General features: G+C 48.4%; 2 protein-coding genes across 5 annotated transcripts in view; both read left to right on the top strand.

Moving 5' to 3' along the window:
• Positions 1 to 15781, top strand: part of CDPF1 (cysteine rich DPF motif domain containing 1) — a 271203-nt gene that overhangs the window by 168866 nt on the left and 86556 nt on the right. The gene's annotated exons all lie outside the window — the stretch shown is intronic.
• The window catches only part of LOC134500873 (zinc finger CCCH-type antiviral protein 1-like), a 52918-nt gene that overhangs the window by 26298 nt on the left and 10839 nt on the right, over positions 1 to 15781 (top strand). For 3 of the 4 annotated variants that reach the window (XM_063308332.1, XM_063308330.1, XM_063308331.1), the window contains exons 5-9: positions 36 to 134; positions 2593 to 2716; positions 5661 to 5829; positions 7340 to 7460; positions 8104 to 8197. In XM_063308332.1, the coding sequence (XP_063164402.1) occupies positions 36 to 134; positions 2593 to 2716; positions 5661 to 5829; positions 7340 to 7460; positions 8104 to 8197 (607 nt within the window). Of the gene's footprint in view, positions 1 to 35; positions 135 to 2592; positions 2717 to 5660; positions 5830 to 7339; positions 7461 to 8103; positions 8198 to 13940; positions 15777 to 15781 lie in introns of those variants that run through there. The other variant, XM_063308333.1, reaches the window with a different exon arrangement.

Here is a 15781-nt window from a genome sequence, read left to right as displayed (position 1 = left end):
TCATGTCCCTTAATTTCTCTTTTTTTTATTTACAGGTGTGAAGACAGCTCCTCCTCCTAAACCTTTGAATGCAGAGAAGAAAAAAAGCGATGAAATCTGCCTGTACTATGTCTGGCAGTTCTGTAAAAATAAAAGTAAGTCACAGTGGAGCAGATGAGGGTTAATTCATCCTTGCCAGTCATAACACCTTGTGTGCTCCACCAACCGTAGTCACGATGCATCTGCCCATTTAATGCTCCTGCCAGCTTGAGATGCATGCCGCCAATAGATGTGGGCCATAATAAGGGTTGCCGAGGTCCCTGGGATGTTCAGGTGGAGAGCGGAATCCTTTGAGGTCAGTGGTGGCCTAATTGACATTTCAGGAAAGAAATGCAGACTCTCTTTAATAATCTGTAAAGAAGCAAATGGTTAAGACTGACCCGCAGATTCAGTGCTTGCGTTGGGATTCAGTGCCTCCAGAGAGCAGCCTGTGATTCATTGTTACCATGCCTGATTCAGTCTTTCGGAGAAATGAATCACGATTGGGCGCTTCAATCCAAGGAAAGTCAAAGCAGGGAGGAATTTCCTGACCACGAGAGCTATGAAGGAGGGGAACGGCTGTGGGGGCTCCATCGCTGGAGGTTTTCAAGCAAATTGAACAGCCCTTTGTCAGGGTGGTCTGAGGATTCCTGCCCTGGGCTAGAAGACTTCCAGGGTCCCTTCCAACTTTAGGAGTCTACGACTGGCATCTGGCTCCTGCTGAAGTCGCGTTACACTCCACATGGGCCAGAAACATGTCCCCTGGGGTGGACGAGGCAGGACGTGTGTCATGATGTCATTGCACAGGTGGTGAACGTTCATGATGCCATTCTTGCAGCTGATGCAGATTATGTTGTTTGCACATTGAAGGCATGGCATCACACTTGGATATGCATGCGTGCACACGCCCCCATGGATGCCCGTATCCAGCAACAACTGCTGTTTGCATCAGTGAAGACTGACCTATCGCAATGTATGGATAGCGTAATGGTCAGTGCAGAGACCTGATCTATCCCTAAGATGTATCAGCTGGTGTAGTCCACCCTCAGCCATGGATGCTCCTGAGGATGGCTTGAGACCAGTTACTGTCACTCTCCGCCCAGCCTCCCTCATGGAGCCGCTGTGGGAAAATAACAGTCAAGGAAGCTCTGGCCACACCCCTTTCAGCTCCTGAACTCTCTCTGTAAAACCCATTTGGCTTTGCTGCCATAAAATCATGCAGCCAGAAGCATGTGTGTGGGGGGGGCATTTCTATACAGGTAGTCCTTGACTTACAACCACAATTGGGACCAGAAATTCTGTTGCTAAGTGAGGTGGTTGTTAAGTGAGTCACACCTGATTTTGTGACCTTTTTTGCCACAGTCATTAAGTGAATCACTGCGATTATTAAGTGAACCATGTGGTCATTAAGTGAATCCAGCTTCCCCCATTGACTGCTTGTCAGAAGTCAGCTGGGAAGTTCACAAATGGTGATCACATGACCCCGGGACACTGCAGCCATTGTTAATGCATGCTGGTTGCCAAGCACCTGAATTTTGATCATGTGACTGCAGGGTTGCTGCGATGGTCGTAAGTGTGAGGACCTGTCGTAAGTCACTTTTTTCAGTGCCATAACTTTGAACACTTGCTAAGTAGATGGTTGTAAGTTGAGGACTACCTGTATTGACCTGGATCTGCTGCCCTTCACAACACGGGAGGGCTTATAAATCCTTTCAAACCATTGCAGGTTGTACCGGATGACCCTGGAGTGGGGGAATGGGCTGCCCAAACGTGGCCCAGCTCTACTGATAGAGTCCTAGATCCCCAACCTTTTCCTTCCCTTTTGAGGTGACAAAAAAACAGCTGCTGGGTGAGAGTGGCCCATTATGACCAGGATGGACAGAGCAGCCTTAGAAGGGGGAAATCAAATGGTGGGGGGGAGACACGCAGGAGACACCCTTCTCCCCATCAAAGCCAGGCCGCAGGTTTTGCCATTCCGGCCTAGCTCTTTCGGTCCCTCGTGGCTGAGCCTGCGAAGTGCGTGCTCGGTTGTTTCATCGACTCAGAGCGAGGCTGGTCCGCTGTTCGGCCTGTAACAAGCTCTTTCTGGTGCGTGGGAAGGAGGCGGCCCGGAAGGACGGGGAGGTCCCTCAGGCCCAGCGTGACCCCCGGGGGCTCCCGAGACGGCACGGGGAACTTTTTTGGGGGGTGACATGGGTGAGGGTTCCCACTGTTTGCTCCCGGGAATCTAATCCAGCTTGTGCCACAAACACTGCCTGATAGCCAGAGATTCGTTGTTTTATTAGAGGGAGCTGAAAATGGGACGCTTTTTACGCATAATAAAACGGGACGTGAAGTTCAGCGTTGGATCTGCCTAACTCAGAGCAGTCAAAACTCCTTCTCGGCCAGAAAATGACAAATTAGATTCTGGCCTGCATCCATCCGCTTGGAAACCTTACCCAAAGTGTGTTTCTCTTCCCAGAGATGGTCAGCCCATCATAGGTACTTATCTATGTGAGCATGTCAGCAAGCTGGCTTTCTAAATTGTACGAAGAGCAGAAATGAAAGCTTTCTCTCCACTTGTTCTCTGCCTAGACAATTGCAGTAATATCCATTATGATCTGCCTTATCGGTGGCAGATATTTACCGATAACGGCTGGAAGGATCTGCCCAGAAGAGAGGAAATCGAAAAGGCTTACTGTGACCCACGTATTACCAGGTAGAAGCTGGACTTACTCTCTGTGTAAAAAACCTTGGTGGGTATCTGCTTTTCTGTGATGGGAGTGAAGCCCTGGGCCCTTTCCTCTAGAAGATGGCCAGTAGCCAAGGGCATCTGCCAGGAGGGGGTGTCAAAACCTGCAAGATAGTTTGAGGCCCGCCCCTTTGTGCATGCATGAAAAGGGGGCGGGCTTCAACGATAATGCCACACCTGCCATCCTGCAGATTTTGACAGGCACCCCAAGGGCTCCTCTGATTCTATGGTTCTCTGTCTCAACCTTACTCAAATTGCTGTTTATTACAAGAACTACGGGTTTCGTAATTTTAAAAATGTCACGGGAACAAGCGGATCTCTGGGTGCATCTGTTACAAAAGCATTTAAGAAGGGCTGTTAGGAAAATGGCGTATATGTTTGAAGGTTACCTATTGCAGAGTTGGACATTCAGGTAGAAATTTCATCCAGTTATTCCCTGGTCCGGTGGCATGAAAGCTAAGAATGGTAGGAAAAACCTTGGTCTAAAAGAAATCTCGGACTGTAGACTGTTTCCCATCCTTTTTGGAATCTCTTAAATAATCCTGAGATTCTTAAGCTCTCCAACCCTTGGATATTAATATCTCCATTATGGCAACCCCTCCAATTGAGATACACAGTATTTCCCCTGCAGATTTTGACAAGCAGATCTGTTTTACTTTTCACTTCATGAGTTGGCTGCCCTTGCCCATTGTTGGGAGAAGTTTGTATCTCATCATTATCAAGTAACAAGGTAAACTGAATGCATTTAGTCTGTAGAGAGGTGTGTGTCCCCCACCCGGTCAACCTCAGTTGTCTTCTGAACGGCCCTTCATTGGGTTAAGAGTTTCTTTCATCCCAAAAGAAAGTTTTCAGGGATTCTCCATCCCAAATAGGAATCTTTGAATGCGTCAATAGCTGCATACTATTCTCTTTTTCCTGGTAACAAAAGCTCTTTATGGGCTGATAATAACAGCTAGCCCTCTGAGCATGTAAGGAGGGCTCCTTTTCCAAACAAGAGGAGCTAGGTTGGGTCTGGGGGAAATCTGCTTCACGGAGGCAGGCAGGATTTAGATCTGGGCTTAGAAAAGGGCTCCAGATCCGAACAAAAGACATTACGGGAATGGGTGTAAAAATGGAAGAATGAGGTTTCCCTTTTGATAGGCTGGAATTCACTAAAATCGAGTGCAGAGTGAGCAAAAGGAAACATTGATACGCTTGGATTCCCTGTAAGGATGGATCTGGAGGGTGGGCGGGCTAGACCAGCATTAGAAGACCCTGGTCACAGCCTCATCCATAAACCCTTGTGGTGTTTCTGGACTTCTTGCATATATGGAAACACAGTGGAAGTCAGCAGGCAAAGAACAAAACTGGGCAGAATAAAACTGGCCCTTTTCAGTCAGCCGTGTGACACAGATGTTGGTTTCACCATTTGGAGGGTTACTACAAAAGCTCACTTTTCTCTCCAGTCCCTATGCACATGAGCATCGTTCAAGAGCCCCTGGGGATGGGCCACAGTCAGAAGCATGCTTTGCAACACAGCCATGTGTCAGATTCCCTGATCAGAGGTTTCACAGAAACCCTTATCAGGGCATCTCCCATCGTGTCATTGTCACAAGCTGCAGGATGGGAAGGAGATGGAAGGGGGTATGTGGAGTTGGAATGTAAGGGGTTGTTTTGGCTATGAGCACATCAAGTATGGGAGGTTGAGATACGACAGAAACGCCATCTGGTTGGGAGGGGGAGTGACACGTTTCATGGGAAAGGGGACTAGCTAAGGGAATGTAGTTTAAAGTAGGTTTTGGCGGGAAGTCTTTATTTGCAGCTTGCCTTCTGTACCGTTCATTACGCATCACTAAACCAGTTCAAAGAACTCCGGTTTCTTGACTGTGTGTGTGAATGTGTCATGAGTGCCGTTGAGCTGAAGACATCAGCGCAAGGCACACATGACAATAGCAAGGAAACAGGGGAAGGGGCTCAAGATAAGTAGCCATCAACTCACAAAGACTGAAGGACAAGAAACAATGGCTAAACGGATCGCGAGGCACACCCAAGCTGTTAGCGCTAACGCAACGGAGATCGCCCAGCTGACAGCAATCACCGGAGGAATAGAGAAACCGATGATGGGCGATCCCGGAACGCCAGCGGGGCCTCGCAACCCCTCACCTACCGGCAGGACAACGTGTTGGACAAAGGGGGGTGACGTAACCGCGAGTGAGGGGGCGCTGACCGGCGCGGGGTATTTAAACCCCGCACCGGCGCGCTCCTGTCACTCTCAGCTTTTTTTCTATACTGTACCTACACCGTGAATAAATCAGAGCCTGTTCCACAGAACCAGTGTCTGAGCATTATTCAGAGGTAGGCAGCGCATGACAGAATGCTTGAATGAGCAGGTGCTGACACCGTGTGACTGTCTGAATCCGCGGCTCCTCTTCAGCACCATGCACAGCCTAGTCCCCAGCAATCGGCAACAGGCACTGAAGCAACTATTTTCTATTAGCACAGGCCTAAAAAGCCGAGATGTTCTGTATGTCTAAAAGGGATGCTTATGACATTTTGCAGAAATATTAAAATACAGGCAGTGTTACGTGCAAGAAGAGAGGGTGGGAGGTTCTGTTTTGACCGTGGCTTGTGCAGGGCGCCGTTCAGTCACGGTTTAACCCAGGTGCCAGGTTGCCGGCTGATAAAACATCTTAACGTGCACGTTTGCCATCCTGGATGGAAGCACAGACCTGACATGTGTCACGGAGAACCAGCTGAGAAGAGAAGCAGGGTTCTGCCAACGCTGCGCCAGCCCAGTATTGCAGTTGGTCAGACGTGGTTTGGGGTGCAGCCTTCTGGGTGGACCCAGCCAACTATGGCTTGTTTAAAAAAATTAAAACCAGACTGATTAGGCAGAGTGGGTGAACTCAGCCAAACTCTTTGTCCTCCGCAGTTTTCCAGATCTAGACCTAAATTTCAGGACCATGACTTCTGCCGCTGCTCCAATCCGGCGCTTGTCCACTGTGTCTTCTGTCACCAGAAACGCCAAGTTCGTCATGACAACCAAGTGGCTTTGGTACTGGAAGAATGACCTGGGCCAGTGGATCGAATATGGGAAACAGGTCAGTAGAGAATTGGGGCATCTCAAGAGTGTGAAAGTAGAGGTGGTCCTTGCTTAACAGCCACAGTTGGGCCCGGCATTTCAGTTGCTAAGTGAAGTGGTCATTAAGCAAATCCAACTCAATTTTACAGCCTTTTTTGTTGCCGTTGTTAAGCAAATCACTGTGGGTGGTAAGTGAACCACGTAGTCATTAAGCAAATGGTCCATTAAGTCCATTAAGTGGACTACGTGTATATATTTGCCTTTCTCTTGTCATGTACTCATCATACGCTATACATACATTAAGCAAATCACGCGGTTCCCCATTGATTTTGCTTGCCAGAAGCCGGCCGAGAAGGTAGAAAATGGCAATCACATGACCATGGGACGCTGTGACAGTCATAAATGCGAATTGGCTGCCAAGTGCCCAAATCGTGATCATGTGACCGTGCGGATGCTGCAACAGTCGTAAGTGTGAGGACTGGTCATAAGTTGTTTTTTCAGCACTGTCTTAAGTCCAAACCATCACTAAATGAATGGTTGCTAAGTGAGAACTACCTGTATTCTGTTAGCTGCTTCCAGTCCAAAGAGAATTCTCAGCATCTTGGGAGGTAAAAAGGAAGTTTTGAAAGGATATCAGACTAAGAGCAGGTGGACATTTCAGTGTTGGCTCTTAGGCAAGGCATTGGTCCACCTGTGACTGATTCTGTGAGAAAGAAGTTCAGACAACCCACAGAGCCCTCGCCTTAATGTACTCCCAAATAAACACACGTACCTCTCTAGTTTTCAAGACGCCATAACTAACCTCTTTTTCCCAACCTTAGAACTAACTACGGTGATTCTGCGTCAGTCTTGCCTCCTTAGTTGTTAGGCGCTGGACACAGTGTTAGGAAAGGTTAAGCCACGTTATTAGGGTTATGGTTAGAGGGTTTGCGAGGCTGATGGATCTCCCCCGCTTCAGAAGCTACTGGTTTCCATGTTCCTTGTGCGTTGGCAGGAGGAACAAAGAATGTGTGAGAAAGGGTTTTAACAACATGGCATTCTCTTACATGGTATGTGGATCATCGGTGTAAAGCAGTGTCTTTCAAACTTGGCAACTTTAAGATGGGTGGACTTTAACTGTGCCCACTTCTGTATTTGTATTCATCTGTCTAGATCAATGTTTCTCAACCTTGGCAACTTTAAGACGCGTGGACTTCAACTCCCAGAATTCCCCAGCCAAGGTTGAGAAACACTGGTGTAGAGTAATCGACTGTAGATGGTAGCTGTAGGGCTAAAACTTGTTTGCCTTGCAGAAAGAATGAGCATAAACGTAACAGGAAAATTAAGCTCATGGTGGAACAGAATTTAAATTAGGCATTATTACCACGTCAGTAGATTTCTCTGTTATCTAAGAATATCTGTTCTAAATGTGTTGTGAACCCCGAATATATCAAAGTCTGTCTGTAGTCTTGTATAATATTTCATTCAAGAAGGCGCATGGAGAGGGGAACAGCTTGTTCTCCAACAAGAAATGACATATTTCTCTATAGGATAGGCGACTCCAGCATGCCAATCTGACCTCGGATGATCTGGAGAACGTTTTCCTAGCAGATCCAAATGGAAATATCTCCTTTGAAGCTGGCTCTCAGAAATATTTGCTGAGCTTTAAAGGTAAGGAATCCCACTTCAAGCAGGTGCGGTGCTGTGTGTTAAGTCTGGTTCCCCCCAACATGATCTTGACGTTAATTGGAAGTTGTTTTTGTAAGTTGGCTACGCCCAGAGGATTTTTATGATTGCTGCTCTGCTCTTAAATTCCCTTTGAACAAGGTGAGCAATCAAATTTTGGCCTGGGAGCTATAATTTGCTTAGTGCCTCCTGAGGCACAACTGTTTTCTGATGATTCTCTTGGCCAAGTGGGAAAAGCTAGAATTATTGGCTTTTTTTTTTTTGCATAGGGAAGAGGGAGATGAAGACTAACGCTGCTCCACTTTGCGGGGGATGAAATGAGTGCCTTAATCCTCTGCTAGGTACCCATTTCTCCCATCATCTACCCCTCCAACACAGAAGAATGAATGAAACTGTTAGTGCTGTTCCCTCCAAGAAAGTTTTGGACGCCAAAAATGGGATTTGGAGTTTGCAAAGTTGTGCAGGGCCCAAGGTGGTACTCTTGGTCCTTGGAGAGGAAGTGCATGTAATTCAAATCAGATTTGGGGATGACAATCACCCCGTTCTTTCTGCATCTTTTCTCTAGGCATAATCACTGACTTTTGGATTATTTTTTTTAATCTGCAAGCATTCTATCTTCTTTTTCAAGATATGACCCAGAAAAATTTGAGCTATCCTACCTGGCAAGAGGTCCGAAGGCGTCCCAAATTTGTTTCCTCTGAAGATGTCAAGACAAAACAAGGGTAAAGTGCGGGAGTAGGGGTGTCCTAATGTATCTAAGGCCCCATACTTCAGTTTGCTTTGTTCCTTCTTTTTCCAATTTCTTGAGAAAGTGCTGAGTTTGAGGACAGGTGGAGTCCTGTTGCAAATTCTGATCTCTCCATTTTGGAGAAATCAAAGGCCGTTGAGTCACCTCACCCTTCCCTTGAGATTCTGCCATGTAGAGTGGCTTGTCTTGACTGCCTTGGGACTGACCAACCTGGATCTTCTTCCTACAGAGTGGGTGTGGTATGAATAATTATTGACTCCAACATCAGGCGATGGTTTGCTCAAGTTCTCAAACTATTGGGCAACTTAACTTCCAAATTTTCACATGGGACAGAGCCCTGAGCAAGCCAAGTCTTCTTGCCAGCCTGTTGCAATCTGGCTTACGACCACTGTTGCCTTCTCAGAGGAATAGCTAAGGCAATGCTGGTCTGAGACCTGTAGGAATGGGGATACGATATTCCAAAAAAGAGGATATAATCCTAGGCAACTGAGATGACATACACAAGATGATTTCATCATGCAAATGATGCAAATAATGTAGCTGTATCAGCGATGCAAAATGGTTTTCTGATATGCATCGTGTCATGTTCACCATTTCTATGTGCATTGTACATCGTAACGTTTCACATGCCAAGGCGCTGACGCGCGTTTCTGGTTGGGAGGGAGCTGCTGTGGGACCTTGTACTGAGCTCTCTCTCTGTTCATTTCGATGGAATGTGTTTGGGTTATGTTCTCTGCGCAAGGCCTTTTCCCGCTGGTCAGCAGAACTCGTTAGGAGCACCTGGGATTGTGAATTTGAGACGATGGTACGGGGGGTGGGACTTCACTTGTATTGGGGTTTTTTAGTTTGATTTTGGCGCGCTTTCATCATTCTCAGCTGTCTTTGTACTTGCATACTATTCTTAAATAAACCAGATATTATTAAGCTCCTGCTTGTGAGTCTGAGAGTGTTTTAGAATAGGCAACCATCACATAAAGCTGAGAATGACCAAAGTACACCGTTAGCTCCTACCAAGATCAATTCTTGTGAGGGAAGCAGTTAGCGATGGCAGAGTCGAAACTAGCGTCCGGGGAACTTGAGGAGCCGACTAACCCATTACCCGAGTCGATCCGGAGTAGAGAGCCGAGCCCCCCCCCCCCGAACTTTCATATTACCAGAAGGAATTGAGTTCCAGCCCTGAGCTGGGGGGATCTAGCGAGGGGGGAGAGCCAGAGCAACCGGCACCGAGCGGACCGCCCGCAGAGTTGATCACCGGGATACGATGGGAGAGCCCCAGCCAGGGACGTCCCAGGCATCCTGGAAGCACCGGTTCCTGCTGACCCCAGAGGTGGAATCTACCACGGTAGCAATGGAGAGACAGCCTGACGTGCGACGGGGGGAGGAATCTCAAACCTCTGAGAGGCTCAGAGTACTGGAGGCAAAAATGGAAGCGATGGAGTGTCTGTTAAGAAACCTGTCTTTAGCGGTGGGCGGCCAGGCGAGGTATGGAAGTCCCAGCTTCACGCAACCATCCCCCATCCTCCCCCCCAAACCGCTGGCGGAGCAGGGCCGGAGACGGCTCCGGGATGGATCTCTGCCCTGAAGAGGGACCACTACCGTGACCTGGGGGCCCACCACTCAAGCTGCCGCCGGTTCCGCTCCAGCAGGAGGGGTGGTGAAGGACTTTTCTGTCAAATTTGATGGGGATCCCACCAAGCTATCTTTTTTTCTAACTAATGCAAAGAGCTACATGAAGCAATTCAGGCCATGCTGCCCTTCCGAAGAGACTAAGATAACGGCAGTTGCCACTAAGCTAAAAGGCAGAGCAGCGGACTGGTATGTCCAATTAATGGAGGCTGATGCCCCTGAGCTCGAGTCCTTTGAGGACTTTGTGTTCGCGTTAAAGCTACATTTTGAGGATCCTCTGGCCAAGGCAAGAGCTAAGGAGGCGCTAAAGGATCTCATCCAGGGCCACAGGTCGGTAGCCGACTATGCCCTGGAATTTAAAGCTTTGGCAGGCAAGGTCCCCGGTTGGTCTCAGTCAACCTTCATAGAAAGGTTTAAAGACGGGCTCAATCAGGACGTCCTAAAATGGGCGCTATGCAGAGACGACCCAGAGTCGTTGCACGACTGGATCTGTCTGGCCGGGAAGGCTGAGCATGCCCAGCGCACCTGCACGCAAACCAGATGGCCCGAGAGACCACCAACCACAATGCGGGGACCCTGAAGCGGGGCAACTGCTGCCCCATCAGGCTACAGAGCGTGGGACAAGGAGAGGGATCGGCGCTACACGCGGGGCCAGTGTCTCCAATGCGGAAAGGTCGGGCATCGAGCCGCAGATTGCCCAAAAGCCAAGGCTGGAGATCGAGCGACAAAAGTGCCGGCCAAATCGCCCCCCCCCCATCGCGACGGATGACAGCGGCCAAGGGGGCTACTGACGCGGAAGAAGAGATTTACTTCTCAGGAGAGGCTGATGCTGCCTCTAAGGAGCCGGCAGGAAACACCAGCCACCTGCCCTGAAAAGCGCCCGCGGGCAGGTGGAGGAAGATGGGCACGAGGACGCTATGGTGACTGCTGATTGCCCCACTCTAGCAGTGAAAGTGAAGTTGGGCTCCCTAAGACTACAGAAGTCTGGGCTCTAGTTGACTCTGGGTGTTCAAGGTGTCTCATCCACCCTGATCTGGTTGCTGCTTTGGACCTGCCTAGCTTTTCCCTCCAGCAGCCTTTGATCTTCATCCAGTTAGACGGGTCAACGGCGGGTGGGGGTCCGGCAACCCATTTCACTGGAAATGTAGTGATGCAAATGGGCAGCCACAGGGAGACTTTAAAATTTATCATGGCACCTGTTGGCAATCCCATGGTAATTCTGGGAATTCCTTGGTTGACTTTGCGCAGCCCATATATAAATTGGGAGCACCGGACTGTTACTTTTAAGGATGGGTTTTACCAAGCTCCTACAGCGGAGAGACCTTCACGTGTGGGGGTGGGAAGAGCTGCGATCGCCATGCTGCGCCCTAGCTTGCCACACTTAGAAGGCGTGCCCGAGCGATACCAAGACTTTGCAGATGTCTTTGGGGAAGTGGAAGCGGACCAGCTGCCCCCCCCATCAAAAGACTAACTGTGCAATAGAGTTGGTTCCCATCGCTCAATTGCCCAAGCCGAAAATTTATCCAATGACTCAGAGCTTGAGGCATTGCGGGACTTTATTGACAAAAAGCTGTCAAGGGGGTTTATTGAACCTGCAAATTCCCCAGTTGGGGCCCCTGTGCTTTTCCGGGAAAAGAAAGATGGCATGCTTAGACTTTGTATGGACTATCGGGGGTTAAATTCCATCTTGATCTGCAACAAATATCCTCTGCCTCTAATGAAAGATACGTTAGCCCATTTGTCAAAGGGTAAAATTTTCTCCAAGCTCGACCTTTGTGAAGCCTATTTTCGCATCCGCATACGAGCTGGAGACAAGTGGAAAACTGCTTTTAATTGCCCATTGGGGTCATTTCAGTACAAAGTCCTCCCTTTTGGGTTAGCAGGGGCGCCCGGAGTCTTCATGCAATTAATTAATGAAGTGTTACATGATCATTTGTTTAAAGGGGTCCTGGTTTATTTGGATGACGTTCTCATTTACACTGAAACCGAGGAGGAACACGAACGCCTCCTCAAACAGGTGTTAAGCAAGCTCAGAGATGCCAAACTCTATGCAAAGCTTTCCAAATGTGAATTTCACAAAATCCAACTTGACTATCTAGACTATAGAGTATCTGACAAAGGCATTGAGATGGACCCTGAAAAAATTCAGGCGATTTTAAGTTGGGAATGCCCCCGCACCCGGCGGCAATTACAAAGTTTTCTAGGGTTCAGCAACTATTATCGCCAGTTTATCCAGGGGTTTGCTGAGATTGCTTTGCCCCTTACTGACTTACTACGCACCAAGGGTTTGGGAGAGAGATGCAAAGTGAAAAATCCTGGGGCAGTGCTGAATTGGACACCTGAATGCCAGGCAGCATTTGAGAAGTTGAAAACCCTCTTCACTGCTGAGCCTATTTTACAGCACCCTGATCCTGAACGCCCCTTTGTGGTCCAAGTTGATGCTTCTGACTCCTCTATTGGGGCCATTTTGTTACAAAGGGATTCAGAAAATCGCTTAAACCCCTGCACTTATCTATCCAGGAAATTTTCTGAAACAGAACGCCGTTGGCATGTTTGGGAAAAGGAGGCGTTTGCTGTAAAAGCAGCTTTAGAAACCTGGCACCATCTCCTTGAAAGTGCTAAATGCCTTTTGAGGTTTGGACCAATCACAGGAATTTAGAAGCCCTCCGCACCCCACGACGTCTCAGCCCTAAACAGATTTGCTGGGCTCAGTTTTTCAGTCGCTTTAACTTCCAGTTAAAATTTATTCCGGGAAAGAAAAACTTTCTGGCCAATGCTTTGTCATGTTTACCTCAGGACCTTGACCAGGTGGCAGATATAGTTGGGACTGTTCTCACTGAACCACAACTGGGCTTGGTTGCCGTCCCTCGGAGCCAGACCCGTGCGCAGGCAACTCCACCCCCAGCCCCGCCCGGGAAGCGGAAAGTGCAAGTTCCTTGTCAGTTACAGAAGGACTTTCTCCAGGCACTGAAATCTGACACTTGGTTGCTAGCTAATAGAGACAATGTTTCTTTTGAAGACGGTCTGGTGTGGGTGGAACACCGCCTTTATGTGCCTGAAACTTTGAGGGCTGATGTTTTGCAGCGTTCCCATGATGACAACCTTGCTGGACACTTTGGTTTTGTCAAAACCTTGCATTTGGTTAGCCGTCAATTTTGGTGGCCAACTTTAAGGCGGGACGTTAAAGACTATGTTGCCTCCTGTCCTGTTTCTGCCATGTCAAAGCCAAAAGGGGGTAAACCACAGGGGCTTCTGCAGCCTGTGGCCAGCCCATCCCATCCCTGGGAGGAGATTTCTATGGATTTTATCGTAGACCTACCACCCAGTCAGAAGAAAACTGTCATTTGGGTTATAAAGGATTTTTTTTTCCGAACAAGCCCATTTCATTCCATGTGCGTCCATCCCGTCGGCCCCACAATTGGCCCGCCTGTTTCTCGTCCACATCTACCGTCTCCACGGTTGCCCCTCCCATTTGGTAACGACCGCGGGACACAGTTCACTTCCCAGTTCTGGAAATCATTTTTAAAATTGGTGGGCACCAAACAGGCGTTGTCCACATCGTTGCATCCCCAGACTGACAGATCTACAGAGGTTTTGAACTCTACCCTTGAACAATTCCTTAGAGCATACATAAACTACCTTCAGGACAACTGGGTTGACTTGTTGCCCTTTGCTGAAGTGGCGTACAACAATGCTGTCCATCAGAGCACCTGGCAAACCATTTTTTGTGTGGTTTCTGGGCACGACTTTGTTCCCATCCCTGAGCTGCCACAAACCCCTCCCCAATCTTGTTCTACCTCTGACTGGGCGGTTCAGCTGGATGATTCCTGGCCAGTGATTAAGCAGGCTTTGGCTGATGCCCAGGCTGCTTACAAGTTCCAAGCCGATAAACACCGTTCTGTGCAGCACGATTTCAAAATTGGGGATCAGGTTTACCTTTCTACCAAATTCATAAAGTCCCCACAACCCTCGAAAAAACTTGCTCCCAAGTTCATTGGTCCTTCCCCTATTGTTGGTCTTGTCAATCCAGTTACTGTTAAGTTGGATCTGCCTCACAATTTGAAACGCTTGCACCCTGTTTTCCATTGCAGCTTGCTCAAGCCTGTCCACCGCTCTTCCCACTGGCATCCCCAACCTCCTCCTCCTGCTCCGATCATGATTGGCGGCCAACAGCACTTTGAGGTCAAGGAGGTCGTTGATTCCCGCAAGCGTCGAGGCACCCTCCAGTACCTGATCCGCTTGAAACACTTTCCTCACCCTGAGTGGGTGCCTGCTCACCACGTTATTGCTCCTGATTTAGTTAACCGTTTCCACTTAGCTTACCCTTTGAAGCCATCTGCTTATGATTTTTTTTTCTTTTAGGGGGGCGGTATGTCATGTTCACCATTTCTATGTGCATTGTACATCGTAACGTTTCACATGCCAAGGCGCTGACGCGCGTTTCTGGTTGGGAGGGAGCTGCTGTGGGACCTTGTACTGAGCTCTCTCTGTGTTCATTTCGATGGAATGTGTTTGGGTTATGTGCTCTGCGCAAGGCCTTTTCCCGCTGGTCAGCAGAACTCGTTAGGAGCACCTGGGATTGTGAATTTGAGACGATTGTACGGGGGGGGGGACTTCACTTGTATTGGGGTTTTTTAGTTTGATTTTGGCGCGCTTTCATCATTCTCAGCTTTCTTTGTACTTGCATACTATTCTTAAATAAACCAGATATTATTAAGCTCCTGCTTGTGAGTCTGAGAGTGTTTTAGAATAGGCAACCATCACACATTGTCACTTTGAGGTCGTCATGGCTTGCATTGGACACCTGCTTCATAAGTTAACATTACAGTTAGGTTTTACTGTTTCTGGCAAACGTTCTGGGCTGTTCGTTCTTGCTATGCTAGCTTCTGTACTGGAAGCAGTGGCAGAGGGCTTAAAATCCCCTGTTGCTAGTTGCAAAAAGACCTGTTCAGAAAAAATAGGCAATCACAGCCTGTGCCAAAGTGTTTGAATAGCTTGAGGCATCTCTAAAATGAACAGCTAAAATGAAGGGGGCCAGAAACTGCTTGTAGTTGGAAAAAAACCCAGATACCCTAAAAAACAGTTGTGGGGGAAAGAGAGAAGGCTAAAAGAAAATTGTGGCAGTGGATTATTTTTCTGCTACTCCCAGGGTGTGGAATCATCCAATGTCATTTTGATTGTTGGTTACTGTAAAAACAGCTGAACTGCTATGCAGTGTGCACAGGACATACAGTTAAATCAAAACCCGAACTTTGTCTTGACAAACAATAACGTAATTGGATCTGTTGATCATTTGGTAAGATTGCTGTCTTTGGGTATTGAAATTTGATTCCCCCCTCCCAAGTTTTGTTATTTCACGCTCGCTTGCACTTAAGGACAAACACCCCTTTTTAAGCCTGTTCTTCCGGTTGGGAGAGAGCCCTCTGAAGCTCTTTGCCAAGCAGGAGAACGGAAAGAGACAAAGGAAGTGGGGCGGGGGAGCCTTGCTGAAAATAGCCCAGAAGGGATCTGAACCTGAGTGCAGAGAAAGGAGCCCCTCCGTACTGTGGTCAGAGATGAGGCTGGCCCTTGGCTAGGACTTCGGTGCCCCGGGGTGGGCCTGGCACTTCTCAGGGGAGGAAGTGAAACCTCTTTGCAGCAGGCTTCCCAATTCGTGGGTCACATCCCCATCACCCTACATCACATCACCCTCTTTCTCCAAACGCTTCCCTGCCTCCGTTGCTCTTCCCAGATTCCTCCTGACACTAATGGAAGCCAAAGTCTCAGGGCTGACGATAAAAAACCTGCCCGGAGCCTGATTTTTTTTATTGTTTCACCTACTTTTTCCCAGAGCAAATTGTCTCCCATGGGAGACAATGGGAGACGTCTTCTAGTTGGAACCCGATGGGGCAGATTGGCTGTTCTTCCTCACCCTTTCCCTCTTGCTTGTTCC

The sequence above is a fragment of the Candoia aspera genome, chromosome 7 (assembly GCF_035149785.1).
Source record: "Candoia aspera isolate rCanAsp1 chromosome 7, rCanAsp1.hap2, whole genome shotgun sequence".
Taxonomy (NCBI): Eukaryota; Metazoa; Chordata; class Lepidosauria; order Squamata; family Boidae; genus Candoia; species Candoia aspera.
The sequence above is the reverse complement of the archived record's forward strand: the minus strand, read 5'-3'. Positions and strand labels throughout refer to the sequence as shown.